Source organism: Monodelphis domestica, chromosome 2 (assembly GCF_027887165.1).
Source record: "Monodelphis domestica isolate mMonDom1 chromosome 2, mMonDom1.pri, whole genome shotgun sequence".
Lineage (NCBI taxonomy): Eukaryota > Metazoa > Chordata > Mammalia > Didelphimorphia > Didelphidae > Monodelphis > Monodelphis domestica.
The window spans coordinates 273,966,488-273,993,320 of record NC_077228.1 but is presented as its reverse complement, the minus strand read 5'-3'; the positions used below and the strand labels follow the sequence as shown (position 1 = coordinate 273,993,320).

General features: G+C 36.8%; 1 protein-coding gene across 2 annotated transcripts in view; it reads right to left on the bottom strand.

Moving 5' to 3' along the window:
- Nucleotides 1-26,833, bottom strand: part of MAPK14 (mitogen-activated protein kinase 14) — a 94,210-nt gene that overhangs the window by 38,942 nt on the left and 28,435 nt on the right. For both annotated transcript variants that reach the window (XM_001369904.3, XM_001369934.3), the window contains exon 2: nucleotides 16,718-16,847. In XM_001369904.3, coding sequence (XP_001369941.1) covers nucleotides 16,718-16,847 — 130 coding nt within the window. The remainder of the gene's footprint in view (nucleotides 1-16,717; nucleotides 16,848-26,833) is intronic.

Sequence of the window (26,833 nt, the reverse complement as noted above, 5' to 3'; positions counted from 1 at the left end):
GTTCAAAGGATCAGAAAATCAGAGTTAGAAAGTGACAACAGTGACCATCTAAGTCAATTTTATAGCTAGGTGGGGAAGTGAATGAAGTGCTGGGCCTGAAGTCATCATCTTCCTAAGTTCAAATCTAGCCTCAAACATGCTCTAGCTGTGTGACCCTGAACAAGGAAATGGCAAATACTCCAGAATCTCTACCAAGAAAACCCAAAATGGGTTCATGAGGAGTTAAGACACAACTGAATCAAGTAAACAACAAAAAGCCAATCTTACAGATGTTATGAAACCTAGAGAAATGAGTTATTTGTTCAGGGCCCCTCTCAAGTGGCAAGCAGAAGAAGAGTTACTTATTCTAAACGTGAGGCCAATGGCTTCCCAATCTGATATTCTTTCCATCTTTGGTACTCCAAAGCCTGCTCTATATGTACAATCTCGTTTTGCTATCATTTAGAATAACTTATTTAGATGACAACTTTCAAATTTCAGCAACTAAAACACAAATGCCACTCACAATTTTTACCCATATCCTTTTATTTCAGTTCAACAGTATTAAGTGCTTATCTCATACAAGCCAATGGGCAAGATGTAATAGATATAAAGACAAAAGGAAAATAATTGCTGATTCAAGGATCTCAACTCCTTTTCTAGTTACTTAACTCTTACTGATACTATTTTTATCTGTTTGCTCTTCAGTACAGATAGCCCTGGAACTCACCAAAAGCTGGGAGGAGGGGAGCTAAAGCTAAACTTGGTAGACTTAGTTTCACATGGCCTTGCTTATTTTTGTCTTTGAACTTAAACACCTATTATACTGTCTGGTGGGTGGCAAAACACTTTTGCTATCCATCTGTCACTCCTTACTTTGTGACCTGCTTGCTTTTTCTGCTTACTTCTCTTAGGACATCTTTTGATCCTGTTCTTCAAAATTTCTCAGTGTTTAGATGTAGCAGTCTGATCACATCCATCATACACCTTAACCTCTGAGTGATAATTTTTAATTATTCAAAGAATTTTCCCATTACTGCTACACAATGAAATACTGGTAGAAGTCTGTTATGAAAACAATGATCCAGGTACTCTTTTAGGCACTGGGAAGAAAAAGACTCAACCCCAGTCCCTGCCCCAATCTGATGGGTATGAAGAGGAAACTCAAAGAGTTCTTTTTATTTGCATTTAAAAAATATTATTTGGAGTAATTTTCATATAGTTGTTGGTGGCTTGAATTTTTTCCTTTAAGAACCACTTATTTTACAATAATATTTATAGCAGTTCTTTTTGTGGTGGCAAAGAATTGAGAATTGAGGGGCTACCTATCAACTGGAGGATGGCTTAACAAGTTGTATGATAGAAATGTGCCAGAATACTATTGTGCTGTAAGAAATGATGTTTTAAGACTTGGGAAGACTTATATGAACTGATGCAAGCAGAACCAGGAGTATAGTAATAGCAAAATTGTAAAGATAATAAACTATGAATGACTTAGGATTATTTTTTATACTACATCTTAAGTCTCCAAATCTCTTTTCCCAACCCACTCCTTTTCATGGATCAATAAGAGAGACCTAAGTTTTAAAACCTGGGGAACAAACCTTGAATTTGATAGCTGTTGGTGGTTATTGGATAAATGGTTATTGCATAGATTGGCCTGCCTGAGGAGATTCATATTTGGGAAATGTACTAGATAAGTCACTTTATGTTAGGGAGAGGTCTCTCTCCAAGGGGTTCTAGCCCTGTAGCAGGAAGAATTTTTGAAAGTTAATGTTAAACTTCAGTGCTTTATTTAGCTTGTTGGAGGGACCCTGATCCTCCATTCTTTACCTGGGAGGTGATTCTGAGGCCCCAAGGGAGAAGCTAAGGTTCTGGGGGAACAGAATTGGGAAGGCTTCTACAAGTCCATTGGGGTAATAGTCCCTACTTTTCCCAAAAGAGTGAAGTAATGCTCTAGATGAGGACTGCTTTTGGGTCTTCAGCTACATGTGGTAGGAAAGAAGCAAGCCCAAGGAGCTCAGTAACATACATTACCAATATACTCTATGTGTCCATTCATGCTGTGTGTATCAGTGAAAGAGTGTGCCTCAAGTTTATTCTGGAATACCTTATGGCTTCTATACTTACTATGGCATCTTAGCAAAGGTTACTAAAAGTAAGCACATTGGAAGGCGTGAAATCAACTGATCAGAAAACTACCCATATAAAACATATATATTGTCCCTGCTATTAGAAAAAATGTTCCTTAAGGGCAGGCACTGTTTACTTTGTCTTCAAAGCCTTAAACTTAGTACATGGTAATAAACGCTTGTTGGGTGACCATCAGAAAAAGAAAAAAAAGTGAAAAAAAATTAAGTACATTTCAAATACAAATATTTCTGTCTATCCATTATTCCAGACTATTTATGTCTGTTTTTCTTTTCTCTTAAAGTGGTTTATCAGATGTTAACTGATTAAAATTACTGGGACATAGGATGTGGGCAAATAGCAAATATTTTGCTGTTATCTAATTCATTTCAGCCCCAAATTATGTCTAATCTTATCTATACTATTCTTATAGGTAGCTAGATGGTATAACAGAGATAGTGCTGGGTCTAAAGTCAGGAAGACTAATTTTCCCGAGTCCAAATCTGGCTGCAAACATTTCCTAGACGTGTGACCCTGGATGGCAAACCACTTTGGTATCTTTGCTTAAGAAAACTCCAAATGGTATCATAAAGACTATTAAAATCAACTGAACAACATAAAATAGTATGTCTTGGATCCAAATCCACAATTCAACATCCCCTCTCACACCTTCTCTCTTAGCATGGATATGGAGCACTTGTTTGAAAGTAAAATAAATCAGATTTAAAGATTTTTTAAATTTTCTATCCACTTCTTTCATAATATCATGTAAACAAAACACCTAGTGGTCAGTAGCTTTGAGCTGTTTTTTGGGGACATGGGTCTGTACTGATTGATCCATACACTGTCAACTAGTCTTGCTTTTGCTCTTGCACTCAATCAATTCTAACTGATAATACAGCCAGCTAGACTTAAAGGGTGCTAAGAAAAGTTAATTGAGTTAAGGACTCAAACTTAAGATTTTGACTGTTAAAAAAGGGTTTTATTTAGAATATGTTAAAGATAAAAATTATTATTATGTAATAATAACTTCTAGTTGCAGAAAAACTTCTAATCCAAAAAGACTTAAAATTATAAAATTTCTGTGTTTGAAGGGTTCTTAGAGATCTAATACAACCCATTTTGTTAACAAGCATTCATTTTCTCTCTTCCATTTCTTTTCCCTGCTCTTGTCAAAATAAAGAAAAGAAGAAAAGCCATATAAAAAATGTTTCATCAAGCAAAATAAACTTCTATAGTGGCTATATCCAAAAATATATACCTCATTCTGCATCAGGAGTCCAGCTTCTCTCTGTTAGAAAATGAATGACGTTCTTTATCATAGGCACTTCAGAATTGTGCCTTCAGTTTACAAATGAGGAGAGTTAGGGTCAAAGGGGTTAAAAGTGACTTGTCTATGGTTATACAGCTCTCTAGTGACAGTCTGGACTAGAACTTAAGTCTTAAAATTCCCCATTCACACCCTTTCTGCTCCATACAACCTTATGGATATGAACTAACAATTACAGAATTTAGAAATCTTAAGAGTTGGGGAAGCAGTTCTATAACAATAAGTCAGGTGTAAAGAAAAATAAAGGGCTAACTTCTCCACCTGCACAACCCAGTTAACTAGGGAAGCAGGTGCTCTCTTTCTTCAGCATGACAAGGGGGAGCTCTATGGTCACTACTCTGGAAGGCTAAGGGATGTGAATGAAAAACAAGGGTTTCCAAGCAGGTTGGGCAGAGACTGCTACTGATAAGTCCACTCAACATATAATCTGCATCAAGTCCACAAATGAAGGAATGAATATGGCTCCAGAAAAAAAAAGATCCACACTACTGCAAGGTAAAGGCATGTTACTGGTACTTAAAATCTGGTAGAATATAATTCAATGAAGAACTTTATAACTCAGGATACTAAGAGGATTCAAGCATAACTGCTTAAATTGCAGCAGAAGAAGCTATGCAAAATGTAACTGTCTCTAAAGTAAACGCATTCAGATGAACAATATGTTATCACTGGCCATTTGCATGTGTTCTACCTTAAAACCAGAACAAATTAAGAGCATTTCTCTTCACATCAAGCATGAGACACAAAACAAGCTTCAAGCTAGAATTAAGTTAAAAAGGTGGCTGAGAAGTCACAAAGCAAAATTCACTGCTTTTTTGATTTATAGTCACTTCAACTCAACACCTGTGTGCAAAATGATGAGGTCCAGGATTAAGGTAAACACACTAACAGCAACAAGTCAATGTAAAAAAAAAATTAAGGTGGGGGGGTGGCATTAAAAAGAAATCACTACACAGAAAATTATTTATGTCCAACACTTCATACCTTGAAAGTAAAAAGCTCAGTTAGGAAGTACAGGATTTGGAGCTGAAAGGAACCTTGGAGTCATCTGGTCGAATTTCCTTCATTTTACAGATGAAGAAACTGAGGCATAGAGATGTAAATGTTGCTCAGGGTCATTCAAATAGTAAAGGGAAGAGCTTAAATGCATGTAAAACAAATTTAGTAACCTGTTTTTAAATTTTATAGATACTTAACAAGCCAAAGATTATATAAGGGATTTAGGGGAAAGCATAACCATTCTATTTAATAGCACTCTGTTCAGTTAATCTTAAAGACTTCATTGGACAGATGATTTAATACATCAAGTAAGCAGAACCAGGAGAACAATTTACATGTCACAATAATATAAAGGAAGAAAACACTGAAAGATTTTGATACTCTGATCAAGGCTGTGACCAACAATGACTTCAGAGTGAAAAGCCCATCTTCCACCTTTAGGCAGAGAGAAAATGGACGATATATACAGAAAAAAGCATGAGCACTAGTTTAACTTGTGTTTTTTTTTTTAATCTAAATTTATTCATTACAAAAAGGAAAGTTACATGAGGTGAGAGAATCATTAATGGGAAGAGCTGGTAATTTTTTTAAAAATGGAGCATCAATAAAAATATTTTTAAAAATAAAATCCCATTAAGAAACAATGCTTAATTTTCATTCCAAACTGTGGATGTGTCTTCCCAGATGTCATTTCTCATTGTGAGCCACTGGGCATTAGACATGAGATCATAAATTCACAGATTTATAGCTTCTGATGATCAGGTAGTTAGAGTTTTTGAAGATTAGATTCAGAGGCAGGTAGGTAGAATACTGAATAAAGTTCTAGGCCTGGAGTCAGAATGACTGAAGTTCAAATCCCACCTTAGACAATTCATTTAACCTTTGTTTTAGCTTTCTCAACATTAACCGAGGATAATAATGTACCTACTATTACAAGGATCAATGAAATAATATCCGTAAAGCACTTAGCCCAATATTTGGCACATAGAAGGCATTAAATAAATGTTAGTATTATTATTATTATTATTATGTAGAAATCTTTAGGCTTATTACAATGTTAGGGGCTTGAGAGTAGGTATTATTTCATTCTTTATATTTGGTCTCCAGTCCCTACCACTGATCCTGGCATAATGGAAGTACTTAATAACTGCTTGTTAATTGACTGTTCATTAGTCAGATCCCTTACTGACATCCAGGTTCTAGAACAGTGAAGAACCTGGGCCCATACTAGAGTCCTGAAATTCTCCCAGAGATTCAGCAAACAGTCACATAAGAAGCATTGTGAAGGGGCACTGGACCACTAGAGGAGAGCACCAGAGCTTTAGAAGGCTATTCATTTCTAATCTTTCTGACATTGCCTTGTTACTCTCAAACATCAGCCAGTTTTACATCTGTGTGGAAATGATTCTATTTAAATATTCCTTTCTCTCTAATCCTGGTACAAGTGGAATTTCCAGAGTTTCACCTCTGTAACTTGAGTCCAGTTGTATTCCTATACCCCTACGTTTTGCTAACTCCAGGGAAGCATACAGAAATGGAGTATAAGACTTGACCCCAAAATGTGATTATCTGAACAAAATTTCATTACCAGTCAACAAAATAAACAGTTCTGAATAATGCAAACAGTATAAGAATAATACAAGATTTGGCTGCTTAAAGGAAACACAACAAGAGATTAGGAGGAAACTCCTTTGAAGATGATGAATTGAATATGCTAAACTTGATCTTCAGGTTAGTACACTTTCTCATTTCAGATCTGTTCCTTTAGGACTACATGCCTTTCCAGGCCATAGCTTTTCAGTAGCTTTGTGAGTGCTCTGAAATTTTATTATAATGCTTATTTTGCGACATAATTATTTTTTAGGTCGCTATGCTTATATGATGATTGTAAATAGAATTCCATTTCGAACTTCTAAAGTAGTACTGAGCAAGCACTCCATGACTAATGTTGAATGATGATTACTGTCATAATTGAAACTATAGTAACTTGCTTTTGCTCAAAAGAATACATTTAAGATCCTAGATTATGATTATGTATCTGTCATCAATATTATTATCATATGGTTTCAGCTGATAAACTAATGAAATCAGTATTGTCCTGTGATATATCACCTAGAGCAAGAGGAAGGATTTTCCTAAAACCAAGGACAAATAAGCTTATAGGAAAAGCAACAGATTATAGGAAAGACTAATTGCTACTTTGGTTCAACAAACAGAAAAACTTCTTAAAAATCAGAATTGTCTGAAAATAGAATAGGTTGCTTCAAAAAGAGGCAAGATTCCCATCACAGAAGTCTTCATGGGAAGATGATCCTTAGGAATATTCTCAATAAAGTTCATGATTTCTGAGTTGGATTAAATGGCTTTTGAGGTCCATTTTGAGTTTCAAACTTAAAACTCCATAACCTTATATAAAAGATTACAGGACAAAGCATCTAAAAACTAAATTAACCTAAATTTGGCATATATTTATATTGTTCTACAATCTATTCACTTCTCATTTCCATTTTGAAAAAACATTACAATATTTGTAATTAGTTTCCTGATTTGGGCTCCATTTCCCCATTGCTTTGTCCAACATGAGATTTTGGTAGCTTATTTAAAAGAGTTTAGACAACACATTTTTAGAAAAGACAGTTAAAGATATAGGCAAGCTGCAAATCAATACAGTGAATTATGCAAAGAAAGCCCTAAGGCAACAATTAGCAGTAACACATCAGGATTAATTTTTTAAACCCATTTCTAAAAAAGGGGTTGAATGAAGTTTGAAAAATAAAAAGTATAAACAAACTGTGTTTTTCCATTTTTTTAAAAGGTTAAAAAAATGAAGTCAAATGTTTCTATAAATCGAGGAACCTTTTCCGTTTCCTAGCTGGATGACCCTGGGCAAGTCACTAATTCTTGTTCTTCTTTTCTTAAGGTTGTTACTAAGATACAAAGGAAGATTTTAAAATAAAAATAAAACAATGAATTTCATAGATATATAGAACTTTCTAGAAGACCTTTTTTGCTCTCAATTTTTAAGCCAAATGAATCACAAATGTTAGAATGAAATTTCCTGAAGAAAATGGGATTCATATATTAAATTTTTATAAAATAGTTTACTTCTACATTACATCAAATAATAATAGCATCTTAAGTAGATAAGAAAATTTATTTTCTTCACACTTGTTTTTGTCTGTGAAAGTTACTAACTTCTCAAAGTAAATTTCATCTAAGACTACTTAAAAATAATTAGATACACATGATCTTAATGAAGTATGGCACTACAGTTAAAGCAAAATTATACATTAGAGCTGACTTGAAATTTTTTCCTTCTAATATTAGCAATAACAAGTTATATATGGGGATTTTTGCCCAGATCTAATTAAGCTTTATCTGGGGGGAAAAAATCTTGTATTTGACTTCTCAACAGGAAGCAGGCTCAAATATAATTTTTAAAAATAAAACGAGCATTTATATGGAGCTCCTAAGGTTTACAAGTACTTTGCACATATCTTACTGAAACATTCCTGACACTTAATAGGTGTGTAACTAAGCCAATCATTTAATTTCCCTAAGCCTCAGTTTTCTCAACTATGAAATAAAAGGACAAGCCTAAGAAGCCTGTAAAGACCCTCCAGGCTCAAAATCTGATCCTTTCTTCCCAAAAGTTTAGACAATACACAATGCCTGAAAAATAATACTAGTATATACCTTTTGTTTATTATCACCTGAAAGGCCTTAAGAGAAAAGGACGTGCTCTTCCAAAACTGGCATACAATTAGCAGTAATGTTGACCTAATATTAGACTCATCAATCAACTGGCACTTATTCAAAATCTATTATGTACCAGGCATTATGCCAGGTACTGGACAGACGGACGGACGGGGACACACACACACACACAAAATCCCCACTAGCCAGAAGTTTATATTCTAAGACAAGGGCATATATAATAACTATGTAGAAATTAAGTACAAATAAATACAAGGTATTTAAGTACAACATAGTTTTCATTGCAGCCTCTGGCCCTAATCTTTGTTCTCACTGAAATTTCCAATCCCTTCACCCATCAGTTCCCTCTCAGTATCCATCTCTTCCCATTCATTCTCGCTGGCCACTCTCTCTCATCTTGATTCCTCAGTGAACCAGTTCAACTCCTAAGAATTCATTGCCCTCTCTCTCCTCATCCTAGTATCAATCTTGCCCTGCAAAACCTCAGCCTTAGATTACTTCCCCAATGTATTGACTTCAAGTCTACTCATTTGCTGATGAAAAAAGGTGGAGAAAATCATGAAATTCAGGCTACTCCACTAAAAATTAAATAATCTCAACTGGGCCCTTACTGTGGCAATGCAATTCTTTTCAATCCAGTCACTACATTGCCTTTCCCAAACTTTTTCATTTCTCTTCCCTCCCCCATCCTCTCAGCTAAGAACCATGCCTTTTGTTTCTTTCTTTTTTTTTTTAACCCTTACCTTCCGTCTTGGAGTCAATACTGTGTATTGGCTCCAAGGCAGAAGAGTGGTAAGGGCTAGGCAATGGGGGTCAAGTGACTTGCCCAGGGTCACACAGCTGGGAAGTGTCTGAGGCCAAATTTGAACCTAGGACCTCCCATCTCTAGGACTGGCTCTTAATCCATTGAGCTACCCAGCTGCTCCCCTTCTGTTTCTTTCTTAACCTTACCTTCTGTTTTAGAATTGCTTATAAGTATAGGTTCTAAGGCAGAAGAGCAGTAAAGTAAAGGCTAGGCAATCAAGTTAAGCAACTTGCCCAAGGTCACATAGCTAGGAAGTGTCTGAAGCCAGATTTGAAGCCAGGTCCTCCCAACTCCAGACCTGGTGCTCTATCCATTTGGCCACCTCACTGTCCCCATGCCTCATATTTCAAGGGAAAAAAAATGAAATTTTTGCTAAGATTCCCATCTCAGTTAAAAAATCACTCAGATACCTTTAGATCTCCTCTTTCACCCAGCTCACATTTAGAAGTGGCCTTTCTTCCCAATACAAACTCTGCTTCATATAAAGACTGTCATCCTCCTCTCCTTCTATCATCCCCACTCTCTCATTAATCTTCAATTTCTTCCTATCAGCTGCTCCTTACTGCCTACAAATATGCTCATGTCTCTCCAATCTTCAAAAAATCCTTATTTGATCCACTCTCTCTCCTTTTTGTGCCTAAACTTGAGGCCATTTAAAAATTGGTTCCTACTCTCCTTTTTATCACTCTCTTAACACTGAAATTTGCCTCCTAACCTCATCTAACTTAAAATTGTTCTTTGCAAGTTACCAATAATTTCTGTCAGATATTATTTTCTCATTCTTCACCATCATTTTGGCCTCTCTGTAGCTTTTGACAAAGTTGATCATGCCGTTTTGATGATCTCTCTAGGTTTTTGTGACACAGCTCTCCTCTGGCTTCTTCTCCTACCTGTCTGACTGCTCTTCCTCAGTCTGCTGGATCTTCATCCAAGTTTTGCCCACCAACTAGGTAGGGATGTCTTCCAATGCTCTGTCCTAGGCCCTCTTCTCTGCTCCCACTAACACCATTTCACTCGGTGATCTCACAGATCTTAAACACTCCTCAAACTTGTTATGTGCAAAACTAGACTCTTTTTCCCAAAACCTTCCCCTCTTCCTAAATTTCCTAATACTGTTAGGAGCATCACCGTCCTTCCAGTCACCCAACCTGGTCAACTCTTCATTCTCATTTTTTGTATCCAAACTGTGGTTAAGTTCTGGCAATTTCTACCTTTGTACCATTTCTTGGAGAGGTTGTTTCCTCCTATTTCCTCAAAATTGCTGCCAGTCTTGCGCAGCTTCTCATAACCTTATGCTTGAATGATTTACATCCTCTTTTGGTTAGTTTCCCTGCTTCAATTCTTATCCCATCCAGTCCATTCTTCACTCAGTTGTTAAAGTGATCTTCATAAAGCCCAGGTCAGCCTGGTACCCTGTTATGTCCAGGATCAAATATAAAATCCTCTTTGTGGCTTTTAAAGTACTTTATAAACTAACCCCTTCCAATCTTTCCAGTGCTCCCCTTCATCCTGGACCTAATTACTCTGGCTTCCTTGCTGTTCTACTGAGAAACTACTTCATCTCCACATTCTGCACTTTCACTGGCTTTCCCCCATGCCTAGAATTCTCTCCCTCTTCATTTCTGACTCCTAAGCTTCTCTGTTCTCCTTTACTAGATACTACTAAATCCCATCTTTTGCAGAAAACCTTTCCAGATATCCCTTAATCTGTCCTATGAGTACAAGTATATAATTGTTTGCAAATTGTCTTACCCATTAGACTATGACTTTCCTAAGAGACCATTTTCTTTGTCTTTCATTGCTGACAGTCAGGAGGTCTTCAACAAACACTACAGTAGAATTTCCTAAATAGTGGGTCTTGACATTTTAGCATTAAAGGAAGCAAAGTAGCCCTGAATTTAGAGTCCCAGAAACACAGTATCAAAGACTTAGGTAGAGAGATCTTCGAGGTCATCTAGTCCAATCTTTTTTAAAAATTTTTTTTGTTTTAAGATGATAAAACAGAGGTTCAGAGAGGTTTGACCAAAGTCAAACACAAATAGTAAGTTACAGCTGTATTGTGAACACCAGGTCCACTCACTGCACATTCAACACTCCAATACCTTGATAAGATGCTACCTGTGTGTAACCTCAACCAAATCCTAAGCTCTTTGCACTTCAGTTTCTTCATCTATAAATGAGAGGCCTGGGCTAGACAATCTCTTAATTCCCTTCTAGCTCTGAATCCCATTAACACTGAGGATATTCCTGGTATGATTCAAAGAAAGGCATAATGTAATGTAAAGTATTTGAGTGTAACTATCTGCTCTAATGCTTAATGTAATATGAATAGATTCTGAGACTTTCAGATAAGAATTCTGAAGAGTGACCTGAATTAACCAAGTTCATTTCAAAAGAAACCTAATACATTTGCCCCAAGAGAACCATTTGTAAAATAAATGTGCCATGTATAGAGAAAGAAAAGAGGAGGCAGAAACCTCTTATGTTGGGGCTTTTGGAGACTTTTTCCTTTTAGGATGGTGTTAATAAAGTAAATTCATTTCATCAGGTTTAATTACTAATGGCTCTGCTGGCTTCAAAGAAAAGCTGTTCTATGGCCTAGACAACAAACCTAAACCATATCCAATCCCCGTCCAAAAGTACTTTAATAACAAGGAAGTATAAGGTATGTGTATGATCATGATATATAAAAAGTATAAGTATTAAGAATGAACCCTTAATGTGTTTGTATATCAAGGATAGCAGGGTAAATACTCTTTATTGCTTATGAGTTTGCCAAAAGTTCCATTTGTATTATTAAGTAATATCTTGATCTCATCTACTCTTAAAGCATCAGTTATCATTTTGATGCCATATAACTCCTAAAACTCTTGCCAATCCTAACTGTTCTCCTGGACTCTGGTCCTACATGTCCAATTGCCTATCATAGTGAACAAAGTATTGCGCCTAAAGACATGAAAATATGAGTTCAAATATCACTGTAGAGCCTTACTGGCTATGTAATGCTAGGTATATTCTGGATTTGCTTTGGCCTTAATTCTTTTATCTGTAAAATAAGGGGATTTGGACCAGAAAAAATCTCAAAGGATCTTTTCATCTCAGGAACTATGAACCTATGATTTCTCCTCTAGAAGACATGTGCATAAATGATTTTAGAAAAAGTTGGAAAGATCTGCATGAACTGTTGCAAAGCAAAATAAGCAGAACCAGGAGAACATTGTACATAGTAACAGCAATACTGTGGAATGATCAACTGTGAAAACTTGGCTACGATCAGCAATGCAAATGATCTGGGACAAACATAAAAGACTTATGACGGGGAATGCTATCCAACTCCAAAAAAGAACTGTATGAGTTGGATAGATGTGGATCAAAACATATTATCTTTCACATCAGTATATTTAGGGTTTTATTTTGTGAGTGTGCTCCTACAATATGGAAATTTCACATGATAAAAAAAAAAAGACATATGCATGCCTCAGTCCAAAATGGAACCCATTTTCCCTTGAAAAAAAACCTTCCTCTTCCTCACTTCCCTATTTCTGCTAATGGAGCCAGCATTAATGCAGTGCTCTTGGTCTAAAATCTTTTATTTCTTCCATCTCACTCTCCCTATGGTCTCTCTCTCCCCTCACTATAGAAGCAGTTACTAATGTGTGTGTTTGTGTGTGTAATGTTTTCATCATAACACTCTTGTAAAATAGTTAATTATTATCCTTATTTTGTAGATGAAGAAACTGAGGCTTAGAAGTGACCTGTTGAGGATGACATAACTAGTCAATTTTGCCATAAGCATTTAAGCCCAGGTCTCTCCTGATTCTAAGCACAGCATTCTTTCCATTCCAGCACCATGTAAAGTCCTATTTTACACCATTGTTATATATTTCAAATTCACCCTTTCTTGCTGCAGCCTCCACTCTAGTTAAGGCCTTCACTGTTTCCAGACTAGAGCATTGTAGCAGCTTCTTAACAGATCTTCCTATCTCCAGGTGTACCCCCTCCAACTTATTCTTAACATGATTATCAAAATAATCTTCCTAAAGTAGAAGCCTGATTATATCACTCCTTATTCAAAAAGATGAGTAGACACACACACACACAAACACACACCCAGCATAAAATACGAATGCAGGCTCATACTCAAATGTTGTTCAATAAACATTGATTAAATGCCTGCTATTGGCCATAGACAATGTTAGGTAGGTACTGGGAATAGAAAGAAAAATTGGCTGAGTCTACATCCTATTTATAAGGGAATAATATTGTGGGGTGAGTCCTAGGGGTAAGCCTGTTGAGGGGGAATATATCCTTCTACTAACTACCTCAGATTTTGAGTCCCCACTAATATGCTTCTATCTGCATAAAACAAATATATCACAGATCTCATATATTAAGCAAATGAAGGAATATAGCAGGACTCTCACCTAAACTTGAAAAACTAACTCTCCAACCAATACATTCAGGACCTGTGGGGAAGAGTGGGCACACACAGAAATTTGCCAAGGAGAATGTGAGTGAGGAATACCCATGGTGAGGGGTTACTCCTGGCTCTAGAACCATAAATTTCAGTCTTTTTTCATGGCCAGAAACTGTACATAAAAATTCCACAATGACTGTAGTTTTTGTATTCAATAGACACTTCTCTTAAACCAAGTGAACAACATGCTTGACTAATGTCCTCAACTAACACTTCCCTGGGGAGAATTCCTCTGCTAAACTATTCAGCCTTCTGATGTATTTCTATGAATCTCTGCTTCCTAGCTCTTCCTTTGCTTAGCTGGCCTCTCTCTTCTACAACAATTGGGGTACTACCCCAAACTTCCAGCGTCAGACTTGGCCGACTGAGTTCTAAAATTTGTCCTTTCCTCCCCTCTAACCCTTCCCTCTTAATTTCTTGGGTGCCAACTGGGTCTTCTCTGAACAATTCCTTTCTTAAATTATGGTTAGTAACTAAATTTTCATCTGCCATCTATACGCAAACAAATTATGCTTGTTTCATAATCATATAACAATTTTGGTGCCTGAAACTTGTCACAATTAAAAATTACCAACAATTATCTCAGGAAATCTGAGTTAGAACTGTATCTCTTGGATACTCTTTAAAAGGGACAATATCCTCTAAGAACTGGAAAGACCTACATGAACTGATGTACAGTGAAATAAACAGAACCAGAAGAACACTGTACACATGATGATCAAATATAACTGGCTTTGCTACTAATAGCAGTGCAATGATCCAGGACAATTCTATGGGACTTATGAGAAAGAATGCTATCCACATCTAGAGAAAGAACTGTGGGAGTAGAAATCCAGAAGAAAATATGATTCATCACTTGTTTATATGAGTATATGATTGGGGGTTTTGGTTTTAAAGGCTTGCTCTTTTACAAAATAATGAAAAATACGGAAATGGGTTTGAGGGATAATATATTTATGTATAATCCAGTGGAATTCCTGGTCAATCCCAGGCAAGGGGATAAAGGGAGGGCAGAACAGGAATCATGTAACCATGGGGAAATTTTTTTTTAAAATAAATTAAAACATAAAAAATAAGACATTTTAAAAAGGACAATCACCTCCACATATATTATCTCATTTAAAGCTCACAAAAGACTTGCTATCCCCATGTTTTAAAATCTGGTAGTATACCAAAGGGTTATAAAACTATGCATATCCTTTGACTCAGTAATACTACTACTAGGTCTATATCCCAAAGAGACCAAAAAAGGGGGGAAAGGACCTACTTGTACAAAAATATTTATAGTGGCTCTTTTTGTGGTGGCAAAGAATAAGAAACTGAAGAGATATCCTTCAACTGAAGAATAGCTGAACAAATTGTGGTATATGATAGTGATGGAATATTATTATGGTGCAAGAAATGAGAAACAGAAGAATGATTTCAGAAAGAGCTATTAAGACCAATATGAACTGATGCAGAGTAAAATAAGCAGAACCAGGAGAACACTGCACACAGTAACAACAATATTGTGGGAAGATCAACTGTGAAAGACTTAGCTACTCTCAGCAATACAATGATCCAGGGCAATTGTGAAGGACAAGGAATGCTATTCACCTCCAGAGAAAGAACTGTTTGAAAATTGGAAAGCAGAATCAAAGCATGCAATTTTTCACTTTGGTTTATTTGGGTTTTTATTTTGGGATTTTGGTTTTAAATAAGTATTCTCTTACAATAATGAACAATATGGATATGTTTTACATGATAATACATGTATAACCTAGAAAAAAACAAAACAAAAAATTTGGTAGCATAACTCATTTCATCAAGTCAATGGAAAAAACCCAAATTGAAGTAGCTCTTCTCATCTCTGCATTTGAAAAAAAAACTGAAGAATTCTGATCAATTCAATAACCAACCACAGCTTCAGAGAAATGATGACGAAATACCCTAACCCACTATCTATTAGAGTAGTGATGGATTCAGGATGCAGAATGTGAGATAGATTTGTGGATATGGTCAATATGGGAAATTGTTTTGTTCAGCTATGAATGTTTGTTATAAAGTGTTCTTTTTTTCCCTTTTTTTTTTTTAATTGGGAAGGTGGGAAGTAGAAGAGGGTTAGGAATAGGAATAAGATCTTCCACCTCCAAAAAAAAATGGTCAGAAGGTGAAAAAGAATCACAAAAAATATGTTGTACAGAATTTTCTGAGTGTCACTTGAATAGCTTACTGCTGAATCTGCCACTGTCCTGAGGGGCTAATATCCACCTCAGGAGAAGTGATGGGATCTTGCATATCAAGAGGAAGAGGTGAAGTGATTATATCAGAAACATCTGTGATTGGATATAAGGTGAAGGTGGGATATACTAAACCTATCCACACCTTGGTTGATCTACACTATTGAGTCTTGCCACTGTCCCCATTTTGGAGATTATTATTTTAAAGAATACAAACTATAATTTTCAGAGGAAGAAATAAACATTTTTAATAACCACATGAAAAGATTCATAAACTCTTTAGAAATCAGAAAAACAGAAATCAAAACACTAAGACTATGAATCAACTAGCATGGCAAAAATAGCAAACAACTATGAAATTCAATGCTGGTTGTGCTATAGAATCACAGATTTAGAGTTGAAAAGGACCTCAGAGGCCTAGTTGAGTGAGTAATTTACCCAAGATCACAGCAGGTAATTAGCATGAGAGGTGAGATCTGAACCCAGATTTTCAGACTTCAAAGTCAGCTATGATACCAAGTTAGATGATTACCTCAACTGGTATTCTGTGTTAGGGGTTTCTATTTAGGCAAGTAAAGATGGTCTAGATGACCAATGAAATGCTTTCCATCCCACAATCTATAAGGCTGTGGCTAAATTCTTTCTTTCACTGATATCCAAGGCTGTAGCTACAAATTTAAAAATGAACATCGATATTTGGCCTGCTAGGTGGAATAATAAGGCCTATTATTCTCAAAGCACACACATACACACACCCCAATTTCATCTCATTTTAAGCTTCAGCAGTCTGTCTAAACAAAAAAAGAAGAGAAAAAAAGCTAAATTTTAGGACTGATATTATATGATACATTAAAGTAAGAGACACCTTACTCTAGACAGACTTCAGAAAATTTAATTACTGTTCTAAAGTCTAGTGCATTGCAATATAAGGTTCACATCTAAGATATTATCAATGGTTTTAGTTCATTCTTGTGCCATTACAGATATTTCGAATGGTATGAGTAAAATAAAAATCCAGCCTGTTCAAAAACAGTTTTCCCTTTCCCATATTGGTTACTTACATTTTCATGTTTCATATGCTTAAGTAATCGCAATTCCCTGTAAGTCCTTTTTGCATGGATGATGGACTGAAATGGTCTGGATAACTTCTTCACTGCCACACGTAACCCTGTTTTTTTGTCAAAAGCAGCACTGTAGGGAGGAAAAATAGCATTATAAATGCTATGAATACAGGTTAAAGGTATTTATTTAGAATTCTTATTACTTCATTACTATGGTTTAATTATAAATATAGCATGAAAATTCTAATCTCTGAAAATAACACACAATATCTCATTTTGATATCCTAAAGAAATTTACCCCACCCCATTTGAGAAACATTTACAGAAAACTTTCTTCAGTTATTTCAAAACCCACTGTTCTATCTCAAATAATGAAATTCAAGGCATATTTGCTTCAAAAGAACTTCTCTATATAAGTATTGAGATGTCAGGGTACTGCCAGAGGCTCTTCATGGCTAGATGCTCTAGGACCCCTTTCTTTAGCAGTCTAAACATTGAATGAATAACTGACAATTAAAAATGCCTACAGGTCACACTAATATTTCTCAACAGAATGTGTTTCACATGAAAGACATCTTCCACGGGAGGAGAGCCAGGACTAAAGAAGGCAAGTTATGTCGTTTTCAAGGCTACTTAACTCAAGGAGTAGGGAACACAATGAGATGTACTTTTGAACATGCCAGAAAGTCTGCTCTCTACAATCCATAGGGATTTCTTTTGTGGTAAGTCAAGTTGGGTATTCGTTATAATACGTAAGCATTTTTCAAACTCAAAGCTTGCCTAGGGAACACAAATGCAGTGTGCCAGCTCAGTTAAGAGTCTATCTTTGCTGATCCATTTGGATGCTCTTCCACTCATTCACCTTTATGGCAACTAGCATTTGGCATTAGTCTCAAGGCTCCCAGAGTTCAAGGTTGGTCTATAGGACTAACAAGGCCCTAAGTTTACAAGAGAAAGATACTATAAACAGCTAAGTTTTGAGGGGAAAATTTTTTACTTAAATTGGCAAGTATTCCAAGTAATGTCTAGCATATAAACTCTCAGGAATCTCTTGAGAATGCAATTTTTTAAACTACCACAAATTTTGCTAAAATATGACCAGTCTCCTTCACCACTTTGCAAATTTTCACATTTAATAAAAGTAATTTGATTTGGGCAAAAATAACTTGCAAAGATGTTTAGGTAAAACCAACACAACTGTTCTTCCAATTAAATGTTAATTATTCTGAAACTTTTTAAATTAATTCATCATTAGGTTAATCCAAACAATGTGTGACTAAATTGCTAACCTCCAAATTAAGGACCAGTTAATGCCTTTACACTTAAAATATAAAATGGGAATTTTGTTGTGCTACACTCTTGAAAAATAATTTTTAAATGTCACTTAGCATATAATGGGGCAAATTAAACATGGAAATTTTAGAAGTCTCTAGGCACTTCCAATAAAAAAAGGATATAAAAGAGTGGTGAAAGGGGCAGCTAGATTAAGAATGCCAGGCCTGGAGTTAGGAAGACCTGGGTTCAAATCTTATCTGAGACACTTCCTTGTGACCTTGGGCAAGTCACTTAACCCCAAATGCTTAACCTTTACTGCTCATCTTGGAATCAATACATAGTATCAATTCTAAGGCAGAAGGTAAGGATTTCTTTTTAAATTGTGTTTTTAAACCTAAACTTTTAAATGAGCATGTAATTGTATAAAATATGAAGGCTTTACCTGACATGTACAATACTACTATTTTTTAGATAAAATGCCTGCAAACTACATGTTTATTTTTTGTACTACTAATGAGTTAAGAATGGTTTTGGGAGGCAGCTGGCTGGCTCAGTGGATTGAGAGCCAAGCCCAGAGATGGGAGGTCCTGGGTTCAAATCTTGCCCCAGGCCCTTCCTAGCTATGTGACCCTAGGCAAGTCACTTAACCCCCATTGCCTGGCCCTTGCCACTATTCTGCCTTAGAACCAATATGGAATATTGATCCTAAGATGGATGATAAGGGTTTTTAAAAAATGGTTCTTTACATTTTTAAATAAAGTATGCTTAAAATAGTGTATTTTAAAATGTAAAAAGCATTCTGAGCTCAGAAGCCATGCAAAACAGGAGGATTATAGACCCCTGCTTTAGACAAATTTCCCCATTCATACCTCTTTACTTCCTGAACTGTAGCACTACAAAATGACTTTATAGAAGATGGCTACAACACCATTGACATATACTTTTGACTTCCTGTCCAAATACCTCCAGCTCTTGCTGTCAAAAGAATTTAAAGACCAACTCAAAAAACAAAAAAAAACAAAAACAAAAAAAACAAAAACAAAAACCAAACAACCCAACAGATTCTAGAAGCACAAGAAAACATGATGCACATGCAGGGTGGCTAGTTATTGCTCATATAATATTAGAACTTTTGTGCTGCACTTGTGAAGTATGAATCTCATAGAATCCAACAGTTAATTTTATTTATTTTAAAGCCTTTCTATCTTACTAACATTTGGGGTTAAATGACTTGCCCAGGGTCATACAGCTAGAAAGTGTCCGAGGGCAGACTGGAATCCAAATCCTCCTGGCTCCAGGCCTGGTACTCTATCCACTGTGTTATCTAGCTGTTCCAGTTAATTTTATTTTCACAAGTATTCTTAGTGAATAATTAAGTCTATGAAGTAGGTCATATCCAAACACTGGGTCATAACCCAGAAATTAATCAGTTAAAGAAAAACCCAATATTGATTCAGTTTAATCTGCTGAAGTGAAAAAATAAAAGTAGCCAAAACTTAATCCTTAATGTATGGGGAATACCAACTACCAAGTGGACACAGATTAAAAATCACCAAAAAGACTAGGAAATTAAATGGCTGACCCTGTCCATTGGAGCTTCACTATAAATGCTGTTCTTGGAGTCTGTCCATTTGTACTAGGGAAATATCTAGCAAGCAATGATGTTTTCTAGGAAAGGCATCAACATGTGGTGTTGAAATAGTGCTAGATCAGGAGTCAGAAGACAGAGGTTATATAACTTTGCACCTGTAGTAAATTACTCCTACCTGGGACTTAAGATTCCCCATCCATAAAATGAGGATGATGTTGGACAGATGACTAAAGATCCTTCTGGTCCTGCATCTATTGTTCCCAGGATCCCTTTTGATATTTCAATGACTAAATTACCTTTAGTTCAAAGCAGAACTGCTTGACACCAAATTTTAGTGCACTGTATGTAGATCAATATATTTTTTAAACCTTACTTTCACAGGAAAATTAACATGTCTATAACATTTATTGTACTTTATAAAAGGCATTCTGAGATTACAAATAAAAACTACTTCTTGTTAATTTGAGTAATTTCTATGGCAACCTTTGTTTCTATGACAATCTGATATTCCAAATTATACCACTTAATAACTACCAAAAATATGAATGCTAATTTCTCTAAGCCTGACCATGTCTCTCCCCTACTTAAATTCCAAGGGTTTCCTACTGTTTCTAGGATCAAATATAAGTCTCCATAACCTGGCCCCAACCTAACTTTTTAGACATCAGGCTCCCTTTTCCACCTTCATAGTCTACTCACACTTCACACATGACATATCCCCATTTTTGTGTTTTGGCAATGATTTCCCCCATTCCCTACCCACCAAGATTTCATCTCTACTTTTTTAGAATTTTTTTTTCCTTCAAAATGTTCTTTAAGCCACACCTTCTACATGATTCCCCCACCTCTACCCAACTTGTCTTGTTTTTGTGCACACACACACACACACACACACATACATATATACATTTATATACTTGTCTCAATAAAATGTAAGTTCTTCAAGAGGGCAGGAATTGTTTGATTTTTGTCTTTGTACCCCCATCATCTAGTACAAGTGGCACATAGCTGGCATTTAATTAAATGCTAGTTGGTTGACTGAATGAAGTTCCAAATACAATTCTAATCAATACTGGAACGAAAAACCAGTTCTTTTTGAATGGGTTTGTGAATGAATCTAAATGTCTTAGATAGGAACTGGAGCAGATCTACAGTTGCTCAGTGAATGGGAATATAAAGTTTATTGTCTAATGGCTAGGAAAACTCTCCAAATTCCGGTTAATTCAGAGAATTTGTTATCCCAAGTCGAAGACTGCCTGGATCAAAACTTCCTTCCCTCTACTACCAGCAGCCTATTCCAATAATTAATTTTATCTATTGGGGCTTTCTGCTTTCCTCTTCCACTATGTTCTTTTGTTCCCATTCTGTTAGGAGCAAACTGCTCTTATCAGACTTTTCCTCTAACACTTCTCTGACCTCTTTGCAAATACTAGGCTCCCTCCACCTCTCCACCCCTCCACTTCCCATCCTCCCCCCCAAAACAAAACAAAATATTGTATCTGGCCACTCAGCACTGGATGTTCTCTCATCTCTCCCTCTTGTCCCAATATTTCCCACTCACACAGAGGGGTAGGAGAATTATTCTTGCTCCTCCACTGCCACTTCTAGACTCCTTCCACTTTATCTATTCCACTTATCTAGAGTTAGGACCCTATTCATTAGTATTTCACCAACCCACAGATCATGTTTCTTCTTTTCTCTAGCTAGTATCTAGCTTACAGCATTTCTCTCTTGCTACCCCCCACCCCTTTCCTTATATTTGGAGCCCTCAATACACAAGTAAGGGCATGCCCCTTTCAGATTTCGCTGATGGAACGGTTACAGACAAATGCGAGACTTGCAAACAAACCACACTAAGAAAAAAGCCTCTGACAACTGAGCTAAGGCAAAGACCACTTTGCTGGCCTGATTTCCAGAAGCTTATTTGCTCAAAACCAATAGATCTTTAGTGGATGGAAGGAGAGAGAGGAGAGAAGGGGAGGAGAGGGAGAAGGAACCCTCAACTCCACAACTGTTATGTGATGGTTGAGCAAATGTCTGTTGTGTGGTTACAGTCTAGCCTGCTGAGATAAGGATTTGATAAATGAGCTGGTTGATCTCTGTAAGATAGAATGAAATCTCTCATTAAGGGGCCCAGGCTTTAGGCAGGAAGGTTTGCCAAAGAAAAACCTCAGAGCTGGTGGCAAAAGAGAGGATGTAGCTTTTAGTATTGTCACCAGCTGCCCGGGAAATAGAAAACTCTTAGAATCCAGCCAATGGAGCAGGACTGGGGAAGTTCCTGTATCACATCTCCTTCCACCTCTCTCATCCCCCAAGGGGATTTGCCTTTATGAGTCTTAGCATTCACCTGGCAGCATGGAGGCCCAAGCCAGGAGATGAGTAAAACAGCCCAGCCTAGCAAGTAGCAGAACCACCCTTCCAACATGGAAGCCACACCCACCAATGATTTTATGAGAAGAGGGCTCTAGAGGTGTGACCCTGCATGTCAGCCTCACTACCATGGTCTTTTGAGTTTGTGCCAGCTCTCCAAAACTGTATTTGGCGAAGAGTACACTTTGGATTTGTGGGTGGGATACTACATAATAATTACTGCTTTGCCTTTTGCATAAATGCCTTCATTAATGAATCAGATGGCTTGATTTGTTCATGAGATGTGGGTGGTTGTAGAGTAACCCATAGAGCCTAAAGAATGGCTCTTCTCTGGGGACCCCACCTGCTGGCATGGGTGTAAGTTGGTGAGAGAGACCAAAGAGACCTGGAGGGAATGTTAAGGGAACATTCTTTACTTGTATTTGACTCCTCAAACATGTTAGGCTCCCCATTCATCAAGTTGAACTTCCACAGCCAGCACCTTTAGTCTACCTTGGCCATACACAACTAAATCGGTACCCTTGATCTCATTATCACCTGACTGTCCCATCTCAGCCAACAAAACTGAAATACCTCGATCTGACCACAATCCATGGCATCCTGAACATCATCTTCATTTCCACAGCAACTTGTAGTCACTCTATTCCTTCCTGTCTTGCCAATCCATCTCTTCTGTTCTGATCTTACCTTTCTTTCTCACTTTGAAAATGTCATGTTATCTCCTACTCTGCAATCCCTTGCAGAGAGAGACCACTCACTCTACTCTACCCCTTTCCTCTTCCATTATTTCTTGAATCTCTATTACATACCCTACAGCACCTGTCTCAAACCATCTCTCCTCAAGCTACCTAGACTTCTGCCTTTCCTTTTCATCAGAGGTGCTTACCTCCAGGAAGAGATTGCTCTCCTTACCAAGGACAATCCTACTGCCTACATATCCTTGATCCTGTCTCTCTCTCTACCAGCATCTCTCCTGGAAGCTTGCTGCTTTTGATCATTCTTTTTCTTTTCATGATTTTAAATCTCAATCCACTGGCTCTCCCCCACACTACCAACAAGTATCCCCAAATGTCTCCCAAACCTTGAAAAAATCTGACTGACTTTGGCATACCCTCAAACCAGACTGAGTATGTCTTATATTGTGTCTCCTATCTACAAACTCCTAGAAAATACTGAATATTCAGACTTTTTTGATATTTTCATTTCCCACTTATTGTTCTACCTCTGGGTTTTTTGCCCTGTTGACTTTTTCCTTTTTGACTCTCCTTTGATGGAAAGCTAGTTTTACTCCCATGGGGTACCCATGGCTGATTTTTTCCTGCTCATTTCTCTCCATAGTCAACTGATCCATAAGCACTTTTTAAAAGCTTACTTTGTGGCAGGCAATGGATTAACCACTGGATATTAAAAAAAAAAGCAACAAAAGAAGCTATCTTCAAGGGGTTTAGCTCCCAATAGAGGAGATAACATATATGTAAGTATACAAAATATATACAGAGTACATGGAAGGCAACCTCAGAGGGCAAATATCTATGGGGGGGGGGGGTGTTTGTGTGTGATAGGAGGAAAGGGCCTTCTCCAGGTGCTGTTTGAGTTGAATCTTGAAGAAAGGCAGGAATTCTGAGAAACAGAGGTCAAGGGGGAAGAACATTCCAGGCATGAAGGATATCCAGGGCAAAGTCACAGAAATATAAGATGGAGTTCTATGTGTGAGGAACAGCCAGGAGATAAGTATGGTTGAACTGCAGCACAAGTAGATGGGAGTAATAATAGGAGAAAAAAAATAAGGAGGAGACAGGTATGGAGGAGCTTGAAACATCAGTTTAATTGGCTCCCTTAGGTCACAAGGAGTCATTGTCCTGAAGTTTATGGAGAAAAGGAAGGGGATGGTCAGAACCCTGCTTTAGGTAAATCATTTTGACAGCTTTGTGGAGGATAGAGTGGAATGGGGAGAGACTTGGGCCCCCAATTAGTTAGGAGGAGACTGCAAAAATTTAGGTGAGAGGTGATGAGGGCTTGAGTTATAGCAGTGATTGAATCAAATATGAACACCTCTGTTGGTCATTTAAAGTCCTCCACAATCTGATTTCAGCTATGTGACCTTGGGCAAATCACTTCACTTCTGTTGCCTGTTTCCTCTGTAAAATGAGGGTGATAATATCACTTACTTCCCAAGATTGTTGTAAGGATCAAATGAGCTAATAATTATAAAGCCCTTTGCCCAGTTCCTGGTATGTTGTGGATACTATATAAATGTTATTTTTATTATTTTTTTGTACATTATATTCCATTTCCCATCTCCGTGCCTTTTTAAAAAAAAAAACTCTTTTCTTCTATCTTAGAATTGCTACTAGGTGTTGGTTCCATGGCAAGAAGAGTGATAAGGGCTAGGCAGTGGGAGTTAAGTGACTTGCCCAGGGTCATATATTTAGGAATTGTCTAGAAGCAAATTTGAAGCCAGGACCTTCCATTTCTAGACCTGGCTCTCTATCCACTGAGCCACCTAACTGCCCCCTCCATGCCTTTTAACAGGCAAACATAAACCTGGACTGTTCTTCCTCCTCATTTATGTCTCATAGAATCTCTACTGAATATCAACTTCTAATATCTATTTCTATTATTTCCCTCTAGTAAAATGTAAGGTCCTTAAGGGTAGGAAAGCCTCGTGTTTGTAGTCCCAATACCTCAGTGTAGAGTAATACATGTTAGATCTCTCAATAAATGCTTGTCGGGGGCAGCTGGGTAGCTCAGTGGATTGAGAGCCAGGCCTAGAGATGGGAGGTCCTAGGTTCAAGTCTGACCTCAGACACTTCCCAGCTGTGTGACCCTGGGCAAGTCACTTGACTCCCATTGCCTAGCCCTTACCATTCTTCTGTCTTGGAGCCAATACACAATATTGACTCCAAGACAGAAGGTAAGGGTTTTTATTCCCCCCCCCCAAAATAAATAAATAAATAAACAAACAAACAAACAAATAAATAAATAGATGCTTGTCAACTGAATACAAACTAATCCATTAAAATTTTTTCTGAAATTTCTTTAATTGTAACAGTAAACTTAAAATATTTTTTTATCATTCTGTGACTTTATATGGTGTCCTCAATAATCCACCCAAAAAATTACAAGTTTTTTGATAAACACAGTGACATATATCATTGCACTCAGAACACTGCAATCTCTGAAGCTGTATTTGCTACCTATGACTATAGTATTGCACAGCTAACATTATGACTCTGCAACAATCTCCAACTTAACTCAACACTTTATTCTTCATTTATTTACCGAACAAATATGAGACATAGTACTATATGAGAAGCCTTGAAGGACAGTTACCCATTATCCAGTAGATAAGTCACCCAAAGATATAAACAGTCAAAAAAAACCCACCAAAAACCATAACTCTAAGCAATCAGCAACTATATGAAAGAATACTCCAAATCACGAATAATCACTAAATAATCACTAATAAATTAAAATTAAAATAATCCTCAAGTCCCACCTCAAACTTCAGATTGATAACAATGGCAAGGCAAAAATGATAGCTACAGAAAAATTTACATGATAAATAGTAGTGAAAAGAAAAACAAGCCCTCAGAAATCCAAACAGCACAGTGATCTATTTTATCTTTAAAGGAATTATGGTAAAACATGCCTCCTGCTTCTTTTCAGAGCAGTCATGATCATAAAAGTAGAATAAGGCATGCATTTTCAAACAGAGTCAATATGTTTATTTGTTGTGATTGTACTTAAATGTTACAGGAATGGATACAGTGGAAAAGATGAATATAACTTGAAAGTGATGATATTTTTTTGAAAAGAACATCAATAAACTATTACAAAAGAATCAGTACCTTACTTCATGGGGTTTATTACTACCTAGTTGAGACATCAAAACTAGAGAAGTAAATATATAACAAGTGTATATACTGCATACAGATTGTCTCCAAATCAAAAGCAGACTATTTGCCCGTTTTCTTCCTGTATAAAATGCAGATGATAAAAGCACCTACCTTTTATGTTTGTTGAGAGGATCAAGTGAAATAATACTTATAAAGTGTTTGGCACAGTGCCTGGCACAGAGTAAGTACTTTATAAATATTAACTTGTATGTTAAATACTTAGAACTGGAAAGTACCTTTAATGTGCCTTTCCATACTCTCCTGCTCCCTTTTTTGATCCCCTCTCCCCCCCAAAGCCCAGCAACATTGATCACTGCTGGACAGATGGTAAGACTAAAGCCCTAACCCAGCTCTAAACATAGACCTGTCATTCATATGTGCACTGGACTCTGAGAAATTTGGCTCTTAAAAATACCCAAATAAAAAGCTGAGGAATCATTAAGGGAAGGAAATAAGGTTGGAGAAATCTGGCAATATTCTGGACATAAACATCAAATAAAATAGGTACTTCCATATACATTACTAGAACAGAAAAAAAGGATTGTGTTCAAAATTACAGATCTTTATTATGTACAATTTTCTTTTCAAGGATTTCCTAAGCTCACACTGTTGCTTTCAAAGCTGTCTTGCTTGTCTGTATTCTTTCTGACCTTCCTTCTTTTTTCTCAGCATTAAAAAAAAAATACCTCAATGACCCTCTTTTCTTTCTTTTTCTTCATTGCTATCCTTATTACTGGGGGTGTGTGGGTGTGGGATGAAATAAAAACAAAGCTCTGGTAACAAATACCCAAAGCTAACTAAAATGAAATCAGGGAATGTTCCTGAAAAGAAGAGTTTAAATCAAGTTCTGAAGGAGGTGAGAGACCCAGGCAGGGGGAAAAGAAAAGAGGAACATTTAGTACAAAGGGGAGCTATCAGTATGAACCAAAGGTTCTCACCTTGAATAAATATGGCAAATTGGAAAAAACTGGCAGTGACCTG